Below are 17,128 nucleotides of genomic sequence, written 5' to 3' on the forward strand. Positions count from 1 at the left end.
TGGCAATCTCACTGGGTTATACGTTTTATTGCTTAAAACACATTTCATTTTATTCGTATTCGTAATAGAGTGATCTTAAAGAACCCTTTAAATGGTAGCTTTTTTTGTGTACTTTTTTGATTATCATTTTGTTATCAATTACTAATGTTCCACTCAGTAAATAAACATTTATTTAGTTATATTCTATGTGCCAGGCATTGTGCACTGATTACATTCTTGTTGAATTTCACTTTTCCCTTCATGTCATTGAAAGCTAGTTTGACTTGAAGAATTGTTCCTCTTTGTATTTTCAGATTAAAAAACAAAACAAAACACTGGAAATAGGATTGGTAAGAAAGAATATATTGGTTAAAAAATGTGGTTAAATAGATATGTAGCACTGGAGATTTTCAGAAATTATCTGCAAGATTATATAACTTTCACCAACAAAAAAATTCCAAATGAATTAAATTCAAGAAGAAAGTATTAATATTAAGTATGTCTACTGCATTGTTCTAATCCCTGGAGGTATGGGGAATTTTCCTTTTACTAACTGATTTTAGAACCTACAGAGAAGCAGAAATAAGGTCTGGACTTGTGGTTTCATTGGTTTAGGGACTCTATCCATGGAGAAAGGCATCTAATTTATATTCTGAGAGTTGCCTAGTGTGAGGAAGGTACTGAGATATTAAGTTATATGACCAGGGTCACATAGCCAATAGGTGTCAGTCAAGCCTAAATTATGGGATGACAAATTCTAAATTAATTCATGGAGGCTAACAGTTTCCTGCATTGTTTAATGGTAGTGATCCTTGAGCACTCCCCAAAGTGAACAGGAAAGCTGAGTCTTGGCTGCAGTATGATCTTAGACCACCAGATGGAGAGCAGTGATCATGGTTTTTCTGTAGGAAAATCCTTTTCATCATTATAAGTATTGTAGGTTGTACTCTGCCCTGCACATTTGACAAGAATCTAAAAAAAGAAATCTTCTGGAAATAATGATTTAATCCTATATTTGCAAAACTAAAAAATGAAGTTTTTATTTGGCTGGGAAGTAGAAAAATTCTCCTTCTAATTGTCTGCTCTAGAGAACCTTAGTAAGAATGGGGGAGAATTGCCTTCCTGTCCCCCCCTTTTTTTTTTCCTAAAGGGATGGTGGTGCTGAATAGGCACAGAATTTGATACCGATTATTCTCCTTGAAGAAAGAGCTGATTTTGAGCAAACTCATTCTAGTTTTTATGTAATTTGGAATCATGGTAAAGGATTTGGTTAGAACAAGAAGAGACCTTTAGCTCGTGAATGTCTCCATAATATCACGTTTGCCTTCTTAAGGATGCCTAGGAATAGAGTGGATCTTATTCATTTCTCCAAAGAAAATCTTCATTCTGTTCTTGCCTCATATGAGCAAATATATACTTAATTACTCTGTGCTCGTCACAAATATATTAAAGAGAATTCCCTAAGTCAGTTTCAAGTTGGGATAAGGGGGAAAAAAAGAATTTGATTTGCCTTCAGTTGGGAAAAGAACAAAGAATTTGGTCTGCACTCAGTTTCAGTAAAGGAAGAAAACAAAACCAAAACAAAATTTAAGTATTATGTTCCATAAAATTCCATAAGTGGCTAGATTTTTTCGTTTTTAATAGCTATTGACCTGCATTGTTCAAAGGACCATGAAATTCCTGAATCCACCTCTAGAGGGTGGCCCTATTGAGAATAGTAGAATAGCAAACTCCTAGCTATATTGCTAAGAGAATGGACAAGATAATGTTTAGAAAGGGATCAACCCAGGAGGACCAAACATGTGAGCCCTGCAATGATTCAATCAAAGAAGAGTGCTTCGCAGAATATAGATAAGCCAGTGATCCCTGGGAATGACAGCCCTCCCGGACCACTGATCCTGCTCCAACCCAGACCCTGCCCTTGAAGGCAATATATAACAAAGAATATATATTTTATTTTTTTATATTTTATTTTATATTTATTTGTTATGCACACATAAGTTATACAAAATATATTTCCATATTCTTTTAAAAAGTGAATAATTGTACAGAACAAAATCCCCCAAACATATACCCAAATTAGCAGGTAATCATGTTTTCATCTGCATTTAGGAGAAAGCAGCTAAAAGATTTCTCAGATGATAGTGTATAGTTTGGATTGGAGTGGGTGACAGACGGATGGACTTTGTGGCCTCATGACTCCAAGGCTGTGGCCCCAGGGCCTGGGAGATGAGGGCCATGCTTAATATAAGTAGGGGAGTGACCCTGCTGGAGCCGGGTTAGAGAACATGCTCAGCTGAGCGGGTCGTGAGCCCTTCTGCAGTTACAAGGGTTTTAAGAGGGTTAGAAAGGGAAGATGGCAGAGGCTAGCCGTGGAGGTGGCGATTCTAGACTCAGTTTGGCTGTGAGGAATGGTTCAAAGAAACAGATGCCCAAGTACAAATGTGCCTAGGACAGTGGCTCAGTGGAAAAAATCTGGGAGGATTTGTAGGCCCCGAGCTTGGTACAAGCCAACAATAGGACAAGCCCCCAAAGTTACTGCCTGGGGAGAGGCAAGGTGTGCCGAGGAGGGAGGGAGCACCCCAGCTCTCGAGTCTTATGTTCAAAGTTTTGCAGGCACAAGTGGATTTGCCTAAAACTTGCACAAATAGTAAGTGTCAAAGTGGAGACTTCTATGCCAGGTCTTCTAAGCCCCTTTTGTTCTTTTACTATGGCTGAGGCAGCTGGGGGTGCCGGGGATAGGGTGGAGAATACTTCTTGCTGATTCCAAATCTGACCCCAGACCCTTGCTAGCTTTGTGATCCTGGACAAGTCACTTAACCTTCCTTGCCTCCATTTCTTCATTTCTAAAATGAGCTGGGAAAAGAAATGGCAAACTATTAACATCTTTGCCAAGAAACTCCCAAATGGAGTCATGAAGAGTAGGGCATAACTGAAAAAAATAAAAATGAACAATCCAAATATGTTACCTCCTTCAAAAGTAGGGACCAGTTTCTTTTTTATGTTTCCTTACATCATGTATTTTATATATTTTAATAAATAATATTTATTCATATTAGAGTAAGTTTAGTTCAGTGATAAAATTGGGGAAAAGCTTGGTGTAGCCCTCCATGGAACATGAGCTGTATCTTGAAGGCAGCATATTATTGTAAAAAGAAACTGGATTTAGAACCACAATCTGGATTTTAAGCTTAGGTGTGTCACTTGCTACTTGTGTGGCCTTGGGCGGATCACTTAACATTTATTTGTTAAGCAAAAGGGATTAGACTAGATCAAGGTCCCTTTCCAGTCTAAATCTATGGTGTCATGCTATTCCCACTTTTATTCCCTCTTCCCTTCCCCACCCAATTATGGAATGTCCTTTCTCTCAGAATTTATTTTAGCAGTCAAAAGATGGGTAAGCTAGCCCAAACCTTCAAGAGCTTCTGGTCAGACCTGTCCTCGCTTCTAAAGTGGTTTGAGTAGTGTTAATTGCAGGCCTCATCCTGTTAGGAAGTTTGATTATCACATGAATCCAGTTTTACTTTAAATCTTGCTGTTTTCTTATTTTCATTTTCTTAAGAAAAAATTTTTAATTGTTTTCTCTGAGAAGTTTGTTTTAACATGAGATCAGGAAGTCCTAGAGCTTACTCACTTAAATTCTTTTGATTCTAAAAAAATTTCTTCTGGCTGTTTTTATCCCTAGGGGCATTTCATCCCTCTCTCTCTCTCTTGAACTTATGTGTTCTTTAAGTATATTTCTATCCCAAACAAGTTTTTTGGCCAAGTTTGGAAAATGTTGTCATGGGAAACGGAAATCTTTTTTTCCATTTTCAGAAAATAATAGTTGGGATTTTATTTTTAATAATCAGATCTTTTTTTAAAATCTGTCTTAAAAATTGTTTTATCTTTTTTATTTTATTTATTACATATTACATGTAATTTCTACAGAAATTTTCCAAACTTATGTGATCCAGATTGCTTCTCTCCTTTCTTCCCTTCACCAATCCTGAAGCTGGCAAGCAATTTGATCTGGGTTATACTTGTATTATCGTGCCAAAACATGTTTCCATATTACTCATTTTAGTAAGTGAGCATGTTAGGGTCCGAGTTAACAAGCAATCTTATAAAACCAAAACCCCAAAACATACTCAAATAAACAAGTGAAAAATCATATGCTTTGATCTACATTCTGATTTCAATAATTCTTTCTCTGGATATGGATAGCATTCTTTGTTATTAAGTCCCTTAGAACTGTCCTGTATAGTTAGCTAGCTGAATGTTTTTGTTACTTTGGGGGGGGGGGGTATTTATCTTCTGTCTTTGAATCAATACTGGTATTGGCTCCAAGGCAGAAGAGCAGTAAAGACTAGGCAATGGGAGTGAAGTGACTTGCCCAGGGTCACACAACTAGGAAGTGTCTGAGGCCAGATTTGAACCTAGGCTTCCCATCTCTTGGGCTTGACTCTCAATCCACTAAGTCATTCAGCTGCCCCTTTGTTACGTTTTTTTTATACCAATATTATTTTCCCATATACCTTCCCATTGAAACCTTCACAAAAAAATCCCAACACTATCATAAGTATGGTAAGATTAAAATTCTCTGGAGACTATATCTTAATCTAGAATTAGTTTTATATATATTATAATAATTATTTAAATTATTTAAATTTTAATCTTACCATACTTATGATAGTATTTAAAAGAGTGGGCCAGAGAAAGGAAAGGCCTCTGGCTGACTGAGCCTCCACCCAGGCCAGGAACTGCCTCCTCCATACAACTCTTCACTCTTGGTTCCCAGTCAAAAAACCCTAATTTCCTCTCTGACCGTCAAACTTACACTATGAGTGATGTCCCTTTTCCCAAGTCCCTCTGCTTTGAGGGCTCTCCCTGCTCTTAGGCAAACGGCAGGTTTTCCCTAATGGGCCCCCATGCCTGTCTGCCCTTCTCTTACCCCACTGCCCTGATTTGATCAGATGGCTCGAGGCCAGTGGCGTAAGGGCCCAAAGGCATTAGACATATCATGGAGGATCCAATATTACATTTGAGTGTTTCTTAACATGTTAAAAATGATTGATAGGTGACTTACAAGGAGCCATTAGGGGACATTTCCCTAAGCTTTTACAATCAAAATAAAATAGCAAATGGGAAGGACAGAAGTGGGTGGAGAGCCTTGACATGCTGGAGGGTCTGATTTCTGGGGACATCTTCTATTGCTGTCATCCTTTTTAGTCTATCTGAAATCATGGTTCTCACAGTATTTTCTCTGGAAGATGTTTTCCTGATCCGAGTGAATGGTAATAACATCTTGCCCTATAATTGCTTAAGAAAAAAAAATCTTAATCTATGGAGCTTTTCCATAACTTCACTTCCCCCCTACCCGGGGAAAAGGAGATAGTGTCCCGAATCTAACCCTATGCACAAGCACCACCTCAATATCTTGATGGTAACAGGAAAGATTCTTCCAGCAGGATGCATAATTCTTTTACAAAAACAGACAGTGTAGGATGTATGGCTAGGTTAATTTAAGAATGCATTAAATAAGTCACATGAATAATTGATGACTCACCTTTCCCAAAAATAAAAGAAAAACGTTAAAAAATTATAAGAAGTCCCTAATGTTCATCCACTGTCTAGTGGAGATAGTTTTTTACCTACAAGAATGTAGGTCAAGTGAGACAATATTGCAGTTACACCATCTGCCATGACTAAAGAAAGTTATCATCCTGAAGAGGGACAGAAATATGACAGGGGAATGTGGTCCCCATGTCTGATTCTCTTAATTATATATATATATATAATAAAACACAAATTATAATTAGACATTATTTCATTATTCTTATTAATGTAACATTCATTTTGGTGTTTTTCCCCCCTAAAGGTGTTATTCTCTTTAGTTTTAGTATGCATCATTCTATACAAGTCCTTCCATGTTTTTCTGAATCATTCTTAAGAGTACTGTAATATTCAACCATTTTCCAGTTGCTGATCACCTTTTTTGCTTTCGGGTATTTGCTCTAACAGAATGTATATAATTTATCTATAGGACTTTTCTGTCTCCGACAGCCTTGGGGCACATGCTCAGTAGAATCCTAGATCTTTTCATGTACTGATCCCATCTCTCTGTTGATTATTTCCAATTTATCATGTTTCTGTGTTTTTGGCACATAATCATTTTTATGTTGTCTCCCCCATTAGACCGTGACGGCCTGGAGAGCAAGGATTGTCTTTGGCCTTTCTTTGTATATCTGATGTTTATTATTAGCACAGTGCCTGGCACCTGCTTGTGGGCTATTTTGGATGGAATAGCATTTATAGATAATAGACTTAAGCTGAAAGGGACCTTAGCAATCATCTAGTCCAGCCCCCTCATGTTTCAAGTAGGTTATGTAATTGCCCAAGGTGGCACAGTTAGTGGCAGAGGTTTGATTTTGAACTTGGAATCAAATTCATTGCCTTTTGCACTCTTCATCATTTTCCTTTCCTAATAGCTTGGAAAAATACAATATTTCCTATATTCATATATAGTCTTGGGGGAAAAAAAATGAGTGGATTTGAAAAGAAATGTGGAAATAAAAGAATGTATCTTGTTTCTTTTTTTGTAGGTCTTGCTTTGTGGCATTGGTTTGGATTTTTTTAGGGTGTTTGACAATGTGAAAAAATAGCACTAAAACCTTTCCCATTTCCTTCCTGTATCTTGCCACATTGACACTCCAGAGAGGTAGTATTCCCATGTGCCCTTTACAAAAATCTGTGAATTTTAGGATGACAAGGAACAGGTCTTTAGAGACTAGTTTACTGTACCTTAGTTGCATTGCTATTCTATGACTTCCACAGTGGTTGATATGTTCTAAAAATTACCCAGCAGTATCTTCTATTTGTGAATTTTAAATTACACATGTGGTGTTTGTGTACTCTCACCGTGAACTTGATGTTGAAATAAAATTATATGCTTAGCAAAGGGCAGTTGAGCCAAATACCCACTGAAGTCTTCCAGATGATAATAGGTTACTAAACAAATAGACCTTAAAAAATAACGTCATTTTGTGTGATTGGGCTAAATTAAACCATTTAGTTTTTCTCCAGGATAAAATCTTTTCTGGTCTGTCCACTGTAGCTATTTCCAAATATATTTTAAAGACCAAAAGTGTTGGGCAGACAAGTTTATTTTTAAATGAACTTAATCTTAACAGTATTTGTCTCATATTTTGTTCAAGCCCTAATGGCACAATTAGTAGAGGGCTAGCCTCAAAGTGAGGAAGACCTCTTTTCAGACCCTGACACTGGCTGTCTGACCATTGGCAAGGGACCTAAATTTTTGGTGTCCCAGGGACTTTTTTTTTTCTTTCCCTAAATTTTTACCTTCTGTCTTAGAGTTGATGCCAAGTATCAGTTCCAAGGAAGAAGAGCAGTAAGGGATAGGCAATGACTTGCACAGGGTCATACATACAGACACTTGTCTGAGGCCAAATTTGAACTCGGGACCTTTCATCTGGCTCTTTCCACTGAGACACCTAACTGTTCCCCAGAAACTTCTCGAGACTAATTTATTGTTTGTTACTGTTATTTATTTGTGGAAAGGGTTTTTTTACATTGAGAGGTTTTGTGAATGAAATCTTAAGTCCAGACCAAAAAAACCACAAAACAATGTGAAATGGAAAGTTCCAACTATTTTGAGGACCTTTTTAAATAGAATAAATGTTTTTAATGGAATGATATTTTTTTCTCCTCAATTCCTAAGAATTTAGAAGATAACAATGGGAATTTAAGAAAGTAGTATTTGGTGTCATTCACTAAAAACCCCCTAAAGGTTGGAGCCCAAATGGTATAGTGGAGAGAAGACATTAGATTTGGAGCCCTTTCTGCCTTTTCAGTGTTTTATTTTTCCACATGTGACAAGCTGCTTGTAACTAGCTTCCAACGTTTGACCCATTGCAATGTAAACACTTAGTGACCTTTCTCAGTGTTCTTTCCCAAGTCCTCCGTTCAGAGATGGAATTTTCATTAAAAGGGGGAAACGGATAAAATAAGAAATGGCACAGAGGGTTTATTTCCCTTAAAGCTTGTTTTTACTTTCCTTAGCAAGCTAAGCTACACCTATGAAACAGTAAAATCTTGTTTTATTTCCTCTCTGCTCAGATTTTATCTTGACTATATAGGAAAGAAATTTCTGGGTCACACAAAACTAGTATTATGAAAAATAACAAGATAGAACCTTCATTCTCTTAATTTCTAGGACTTTCAATAGTTTTTTTTTTCCATAGATTTGGAAAGAGCAAATGAAAAAGTAGAACATCCATCTAAAAGACTTGAACACACTTAAAATAATACTGTGCTATTCAGTGCTTTCTTCCTGAGACCATATAAGATTAATATCGTTCCTATGAAACTTGAGTTCCTTTAAGACAAAACTTCTGTGGTAGAAATTTTCTAAAGACTATTCTGTTTTAGACCTAATGGAGTAGGTTTAATTATGTTCAAGATAAACATCATCATTTCTTTGAACAAAAACATGAAAAATGTTTAATAATTTTTTATAATGACTATTATTGGGGACATAATAAAGACAGTGTTGGGTAAGTCAGTTTGCAAGTTCTCACCTTATTATACAGTGAGGTATTTTATCATGCTTAATATTTTTGAGAAAAAATTTAAATATAGCTTTAGATATAATAAAGACCTCATAGGCCATCTGGTACAACTCATAAGACAGAATGAATTCTTCTAAAAATAAGTGGGAGAGTGAGTAACGTGATCAATTAGAACCATAGAAAGTGAAATAATTTTGATGATAAAGGAAACTGCAGTTTTATAGCACGATATAGCCTTGATAGAAAAGTGGTATTGTTTATACAACAAAATATATGGAACGAGTGTTACAATTGTCATTGATGCAGTGAATTCTTCACTAACAAGTTTTAGCATCTGAATTTTTAAAGCTGTTGTATTGTTATAAGTATTTGAAATGGATTGTTAAGTGAATTGGAAGAATGCAAAGCTGACAACTTCATTCTCTAAGTGGAATCTAATGCCATTCGTAATGAAGAAATGGAGCTATTTTATAAAGGGATGAGTACTAAGCTGGAAATGTAAAATAAGATGAAAGGAGCGTGGAAAGACATGATTTGATGCAAAGTAAAATAAACAGAAAAGAAAACATTAAAATGACTACAACAATGAAAATGGGAAGAATAGCACCCATGAAATAATTAAAAATAAGTATTATACAATTACAGAGAAACAAGCATGGTCCCAAGAGAAAATAAGAGAAGACATTACCCCTACATTCCATTGTAGAGGTGGGAGGTCTATGGGTGTTGGGTAATAAATATATTTTCAATTTGTTTTAAATATGTTGATGGGTTTGCTGGATTTCTTCCTGCCCCCCCATCCTTCTGGGGTGGGGAGAGAGGAGAAATGTAGGCGATATGAAAATATAACAAGATTTTTTAAAAAATGGATCTTCGGGAACTTTTTAGTCAGGTCTGTTACATTGTGTGCAGTTCTAAGTAGCATTCCATTTCATTTTGTTTTTCAGGGGAACTGTATCAATTTGACTGAAGCCTTGACTCTCTACGAAGAACAACTTAGCCGGCTTTATTGTCCTGTGGAATTCTCAAAGGAAATTGTATGTGTTCCCTCATACATGGAATTGTATCCTTTTTATGAATTAGATTTAGAGTCTGTGCCAAACTCCCAAGGAGCCTCTTCTCATCAAGCAATTTAGATTCATACCTTAACACTAAATGAAAATTATTTTTTATTTTTTGAACCACAATTATCCTTTTGGTATTGGGAACTTCCAATGAGGTAACTTCCTAGACTAATGCAGAGCAAATACTGGCCTAGAGGTTGTCTGAGAAAGTTGCCGGAGGCACTAAGACATTTAGGGTTAGTGAGATAGCAATTGTAAAGCTCTTGGCACAGTTCGTGGTACATAGTAAGAACTAGAAACATGTTAGCCGTGATTCTCGTTATTAGCTCATCCTCATTCTGATCCATTCCGTAAAAACCTAAATTAAGTACCCCACGTGGCATTTCCACATGATACTCTGGAAACTAGTTTTCAGTCTTTTGTGGTTGGTGACTAGGCATCAGGAACTTCTAAGGGAGAAAACTTTCCCTACCAATGCAGGCTGCTGGCTCCTCTGTACCCGAGAGTCTTAGAAAATAGCCAAGAGCGATGAGAGAGAGTGTCTGAACCCAAAGATTGCACAGCCAGAATGTGTCGGAGGCGAGCCTTGAACTTAGCTTTTCCCTAACCAGTCTGCTGTGCTGACTATATATATTCTTAGACCTAACTTTTTAGTTCATAGATTTCATCAATAATTATATACATGATCATCTTTATTGTAAGATTTTTGTTTGGAATTAAAATTAAATGATTTAAATCCCACCTTTGCATAGTGCAAAGGATAGTGAAAACTGCTAATCATTTAGCAGATTTGGAAGGAATTTGGAAAACATCTGCAGGGAGATAGAAACTGGTAATGAATAAATGGAAAGTCATGTATTAATAATAGCAGCTAACATCTCTACAACACCTGCTATGTGCTAAATGGTTTGCAAATGTTATATCATTAGATCCTCACAACAAGCTTTAGAGGTAGATACTACCATTATATCCCCATTTTACAGCTTAGTATTAGGCTTACTGAGCTGAATCTTAGATATCACAGTCTCTATCAACAGTACATTAAAAAATCTTGTTGCCTAAAAGATCCAGCTATCTCCCCAAAACTTTATTTTAATGAATAGAATTTCAGTTAGATTAAGGAAATGAAATGAGAAATTTTAGGTAGCATATAAAGTATTCCCTTTTAACTTTTCCTAAGAATTTTTTTTAAGCCCTCACCCTTTTCCTACTTTTCCTAGTTTCTCATTGTGGGAGTGGGAAGTAGTATGAAGATGATGTGGATAGTCAAGGATTGTTTGATAATAGAGGGAGCCATAAGACAATGCCTTTACCAACAAAGTTTAACGAATATATTCTAAATATATTATTTTCCTTTGTTTTCAAGTTTAGTAAGAATTTAATGAGCAATTTTAAAATAGTATATGCTAAACTTGACTAATTCCAAGCCAAGAAATGGCTGTCGTGACTTTAGAGACAATGAAATCTAATCTCCATATTTTATAGATTAGGAAACTCAGTCCTATGAATTTGTCTTGAAATACAAGGATATCCTCAGGAGCTACTAAGCTGTATCATTTTGGTACTCTTGCTCCTGGTTCCTTTTTTTTTTTCCTATTTTCTTTTGGGCTAGGGTTCAGGGATGGAAAGAAAGATCTTTATAACCTAAACCTATAGTAGTCCCTGCTTGTTTGCTGCTAGTACCTATATGTTGTTTCCTAGGGCCATATTTGCTGCTCTGATGAAGTGAAACTGGCAGAAATCCAAGGACAAGTATACCCAATAAAGCTGCCACCCACATTTTCTTTTCTACCTTCTGCTTTCTTATTGAAGATTTAATTCACATAAATTTGCGATTTGGTCTCATCTACACATTTGTTCACATCTCCCTTATGATTACTGCCTACCTATTCTCAAGTTAGTGTTTCTCATATATTGCCTTCACGCCCCTTAGATTCTTTAAAATGATTGAGGACACTTGAAGAGCTTTTTAAAGCTCTTTATACAGTAAATATTTACTATAGTAGAAATTAAAACTAATCATTAAAAAAACCAGTGATTTCATGAAAAACCAGTAATGAAACAATAATTAACATTTTTAAATGAAAAACATTCAAAAGAAAAATTGCAATAGGAAGCATGGCATTGTTTTACATATTTTGCAAATCACTCTGGCTGAATAGAAGACAGCTGGTTTCCCATCTCTCTGCATTCAATCTATTGAGCTATGTTGATTTGATTGAAGTATATGAAGAAAATCACACAAGATATGTAGTTGCAAGGGAGTATTATAATAACCAAGTAATAGCTTATTAATGTAAAATAGCTTTAAACTTTGACCTCCTGAGAAGATTTGGGGGATCCTAAGGTGTCTATAGACAACACTTGGGAGAACCACTTTTTGGAAGTCCAAGACATTTTCACCTGCCAAAGGAAGACATTAGCAAGACTTTGGTTCAGGTTTTAAAGCTTTATTTCCATATCCCTAGATCTTACTCCATAAGAAAATATTTTTAAAAGTACCAAAGGAAACAAAAGTATAAAGCGACACATCAAATTAAAGTTATTCAAAACATTGGTAAAATTCTAGTAGAAATAATGTAAACACAACTGGAAGTCAGTCACTTTTAGTATTAGGGCAGTATTTAGAGGAAAGATTTATAGTTTAGGGCTTGGATTCAAATCCCAACTTTTTCACCTTATATCTGTGCACAAGTAACTTCTTGGGACCTGTGACAAGATCCTGTTGGACTAGATGACTGCCAAGTTCTTCCACCTTTAAATCTTTTACCCTATGGAGTCAGACTTTTTGTAGCCTTAACCACCATCATTGAACTCAAAGCAAATCAAAAAAACCTTCCACAGTGCTCACTAAATCTGGGGATTAAAGTCCATTTATATTATGGAAGAGGCCTTTGGGGTCTGTCAGAGCCTTATTCTCTTAGAATTGTCTCTTAAATAAAAGAAATATAAATCTAGTTAGTTGATTACTTAAGCCCCACACAAGATTGGAAGAAGCAAATTGGGGGGCCGGGGGAGTGGCATAGGGGACAGAGAAGGTGCTAGAGTCAAGCAAGCAACACCTATAAGAGAATCATCTCATTCCCTGAATATTTCCTGAAGGCTTTGCTGTGCTAGTTTTTGTATGTGGAAGCAGTTTAGTCCTCACTGTTTCTAAGTGGAATTGCTAATTTAGCTATAGTAGAGAGAGAACTAATTTGCTTTAGAGAGAGATTATAGATGCTTAAGAAAATGAGATTTATGAATCATAACTGTTAATCTCATATAGTGCCTTGCCTATTCTTGAGTTTGTTTACCTTTAGCATCTTTGGGGGTTTCTTTTGGGTTTTCCTTAGAGAATAAAATGGAGAAAAAATTCCAAAATGTTGAACTATATATATATATATATAATGAAATCTCTAGATCAAGAAAGTGCAGTTACCTTGAAAGGTTAAAACCAAATTTGTTTTCTTTGTATCAAGGAATCAAGGGTTCCTAATAAGGTGTCTGCGTATTCATTTCTTGGCTAGATGGCTCCACTTCTGCGGAATCTCTTGTCAGCTGCCCCAGCAGTAACAAACTCACTATCAAAAACATCGTTCACCATTTTCCCCATTTTGTAAAGGCAGCCTATTCTACTTTGGGGCATCTCAGATGGTCATTAGGAAGTTTTTCTCACATTGTTTGAATTTTCCAGTCAGAGCAGAATTGACTGTTGACCATCATTTTATATTTTTATTGTCTTGTTTCTCCCCTCCTCTTGCCTTTTGCCTTTAGCATGTGTACAGTTTAAATTCCACAGGAAATTTCAATATGGGAAATCACAAAATCCACTAAATTGAACATTTTTCCCAATTGTTATGATTTCACAAATTCCCAAAAACTTTCTGGATCTCTTTCATTAGAAACTGTTAAAAACAGCATTACAAAAGAAGATAAACTTTTAGAAATGTTGAGTGTGTTGCTTTGTTCAACTCTGTTGTTCTTTTTTGCCTTTGTTTTAATTTCTCTTTATTCAGTTGGGTTGGGGAAGGAAGAAAAATAAAATGCTTGTTGATCAGGGAAAAACATTAGCATCGTATGTTAATATGGAATGTCCCTTAAGCAGTTTCCAGCTTCCTCATGTAGGTCTTTCATTTTCATTTCATAGAGAATACTATGTGGAAGAACTAGACATTCTTAGTATACAAAAGTGATTAGATTTTCATCCAGACTCTGATATGTGTGAGGTATCAACAGGTATTTAAGAATTTTTCTTTGAATGACATCTGTTTTTCTTCCTTGACTCTCTTCCCCTCCCCTCAGGTGGGTATTTTACACTGTTTGGAAGAAAACTGAATTTTGAAGATTACTCTTGCCTGCATATTGCCATCTTGAACCTTTTAAATTATATGCTCTAGAAGATTCTGAAATTAGTCATTCTATTGATTGTGAATTCCTTAAAAGTTTTTTTATTATTATTTTAATTTAAAAAGCAAATGGAAAATGTATATTTTGATGAGCTCTAGGGTGTTATTTTTTGAAAGTCAACTTAAAGATGAATTGGCAGCACTGCTGCTGAATGCACTGAACCTTTTAGAATGTGATCTTTGTATTTCTCTGTTAATGTAGGCTTTTGTGGTAGAGCTTCATTAGTGTGGTGTGTGGGTGGATGGATGGGTGAATATGGATGTATGTATGGAAGAGAGAGGAAAAGAATGGGTATGTATGGAGTATCTTTTTTTTTTCTTTAAATTTCATTCCTAAGGGAACCAGAAAAAAAGATTTTTTTTTTCCTTTTCCTAAAGTTGATTCTGTTTTAGAGATTGGGTTAAAGGAGACTTTAAGGAGAATAACAGTACTTTCATTATAAAAATTTTTTTGTGTGTTTTAAAAAAAATCTACTCTTTAATACTCTGGTCCCGTAAAACAAATTTTTCTTTGCTTGGTGTAGTTCTTTTTTTTTTTTAACGTATGTATTTATGTATGCATACATATAGTTCCATTAACCAATTTCTACAATAGATAATCGTTCCCTTCCTTCCTCTTTGGCTCCCTCCTTTCTCCCCTATCCCACTACACGTGCAAATTTTTCTTGTGAATCTAGAACCTGAACTGAAGCTAGTAAAGGTACTGTTGTTACTATCAGATTGAAAGTCAAAACGTGCTCCCTTATCCACTCTGATGTGAGATGTTGAAATGAGGCTTTCTTTGGATATCCATCCGGGAAGTTGACAGGAGTATATTTGTTACAGAATCTAAATAAGTTCATTATGTACAGAAGAGAACCGAATAGCCAAAACTCTTACACTTCTCACATTGTTAAGGGAAGGTGTGGATATGTATCAGCTTTCCAAGTTCAGCATTTCACAGAGGCCACACAAATCTGATCATTGAGATTGTATGTTTATCCAAGTTAAGATTTGAGATTTCAAAGTTAAGATCTCCTCCCTTGGACTTTTCTACCTATATCTTTGTGAAAAGTTTATTGAGTTTGCTAACTGGGTCATTTCATGTATGGTAACTGTTATAAGCTAACCATTTACTGTAAATGAGATTCTGTATGACGAGGAAAAAAGAATTTTTTTTATAATGCTTATGGGAGAATTTTTTTTTTTGAAGAAACGATTTCCTTAAAAAACTGAAGTGTTTTATTTAACTACTTGGTTTATTGGAGTGGGAGGGAAGAGAAGAGATATTAATGGTTCCTCTTATTAAGTATATAGGATAAAACAGGATGTTGTATCTGGACCTGTCTTTTAACCAAGAAATAGTTTTGTTGTATTACACATGTAGTAAAATTTGTCTTTGACAGCCTTTGTGTAATGAATGAGCTTATCTTTGAGAATGCTTGCAGAGCAGAGCAAAGGCTGGGTATAATGTTCATATATATGTGTATATTTATATGTGAACATTATAGAATATACACACATACAAATTATACACACATAATGTATAATGGTGCTGTTAATGTTCAAATTACCATTTGAGTTGAACAGTAGGAGGGAGCATTTTTCTTCACCATTGAAAAATCCACTGCCACCCAGAAGCATCTTGAAATATGTGACCAGCATTTAGGCATAACTTTGACATTGAACTTAACAAGATCAGATCAACTTGTGGGCTAAAGAGGGTCATCCAGTGATCAATGTGGAAGCACAGGTCCTGCTGCAAAGATAGCAAGTTAGAAGTGTGTGTGGTGGGTTTGGACATTCAGGTCCCTGGAAGGTACATTCAGTGCAAAGGTATATGGGGTGGGGGGGAGGGAGATCAAGTGGGGAGGTGGGTGGGAGAGTGGGAGGGAGAGGGAAAAATGTGTTGTGTGACGCTAACAATGCACACAACTCCTATAATTTTCTTATTGTCATTATTTGTGTGGAGAAAGAATGACTTTTGCTTTTCAAAATATTTTGTAGTTACTATAAAAAGATGGGCATGCAAATACTGAATACTGGTGACTTTATTTGCTATTGCTAAAGAGATTCTGAAGAAATGTTTAAAGAATGAAGCACTGTCATTTTAAGATTTATTTTTAATGCTGTAGTGTAAAATTTAAAGTTCGATTCCCTCTGTACAGTGAGCTTTTTGATTGAACATACTATAGAGCGCAATATAGACTTTTTTACAATGAAAGGAAAATGTGGACATAGTTTTGAGCTCAACTCCACACCTGTCAACAAGTACCAAGAATTCGTTCATGTTTATTTGTATTCTTTGCACCAAATGCTGCTTCCACCTAGAAATGTGATTAAGTATTTAAAAAAAAAAAAACTTGATTGATAGTGATTTGACTGTGCTTGACAAGAAAGACTGCTGGCAATGTATCTGCTGCCTTAGTGCAGTGCATATATTAAATAAAGGTATGCTATGACCACTTGGGCAGTTGACTCAATCATTTGGGTCTTATTAACATTTCCAAAGTTGTATAGAGGTTTGGGTTTGCCCCATGGCTTGGGTTGGTCACCTCCTCTTTTTGATCTGGCCCCCTCTCCCCTGTCCCCCAGGCAAAGCACCTTTTGGTGTTAGAGGGGTAGGAAAGGGAGGGGAGCATGGATATAGTGCCTGTTTCTTTTTCCATCTCAGAAAGTGCTGCAGTCTCCTCTCAAGCTTGCCCCTCTTCCCAGCTTCAAGCCCTGAAGACGTTGGCCAGAGAGGTTCTGTTGTTGTTTTAATTAATGAAATGGTCCAGGAGTCAGGAATCCCATCTTTAGTCCCAGTGTTTGTTCACTGGTCGTGGGACAACCCTCATTTTCTTTCCTATCCCCACAGGAAAGCCCTTGAATTAAAGAGCTTACAGACTTCATTTTTATGGGTGATAGTAGCCAGAGGTACCTGTTTGTGCCTTTGATGGTCCAGATACGATAGGGGGACCTGGAGTGAGCGGTAGATGTTTATTGAATCACCAAATTGTGAGAAAATTGGGTCTCTGTTATGTGATTTAATTATAACTATAGCATTGTTGCTTTGTTCATTCTTTTACAAAATTATATAATTTCATTGGTTTATAGCACTCTCAGGTGAGGTGAGGAAAACTCCCTCTCCCAGTGCAGGTCATCA

General features: G+C 36.1%; 1 protein-coding gene across 2 annotated transcripts in view; it reads left to right on the forward strand.

Annotated features, from left to right (window-relative positions):
- Nucleotides 1–16,445, forward strand: part of SMS (spermine synthase) — a 65,325-nt gene extending 48,880 nt beyond the window's left edge. For both annotated transcript variants that reach the window (XM_007493425.3, XM_056793355.1), the window contains exons 10-11: nucleotides 9,497–9,612; nucleotides 13,898–16,445. In XM_007493425.3, the coding sequence (XP_007493487.1) occupies nucleotides 9,497–9,612; nucleotides 13,898–13,937 (156 nt within the window). In that variant the 3' untranslated portion in view covers nucleotides 13,938–16,445. The remainder of the gene's footprint in view (nucleotides 1–9,496; nucleotides 9,613–13,897) is intronic.
- The last annotated feature ends 683 nt before the right edge of the window (nucleotides 16,446–17,128 follow it).

The sequence above is a fragment of the Monodelphis domestica genome, chromosome 4, assembly GCF_027887165.1.
Source record: "Monodelphis domestica isolate mMonDom1 chromosome 4, mMonDom1.pri, whole genome shotgun sequence".
NCBI classification, from domain to species: domain Eukaryota; kingdom Metazoa; phylum Chordata; class Mammalia; order Didelphimorphia; family Didelphidae; genus Monodelphis; species Monodelphis domestica.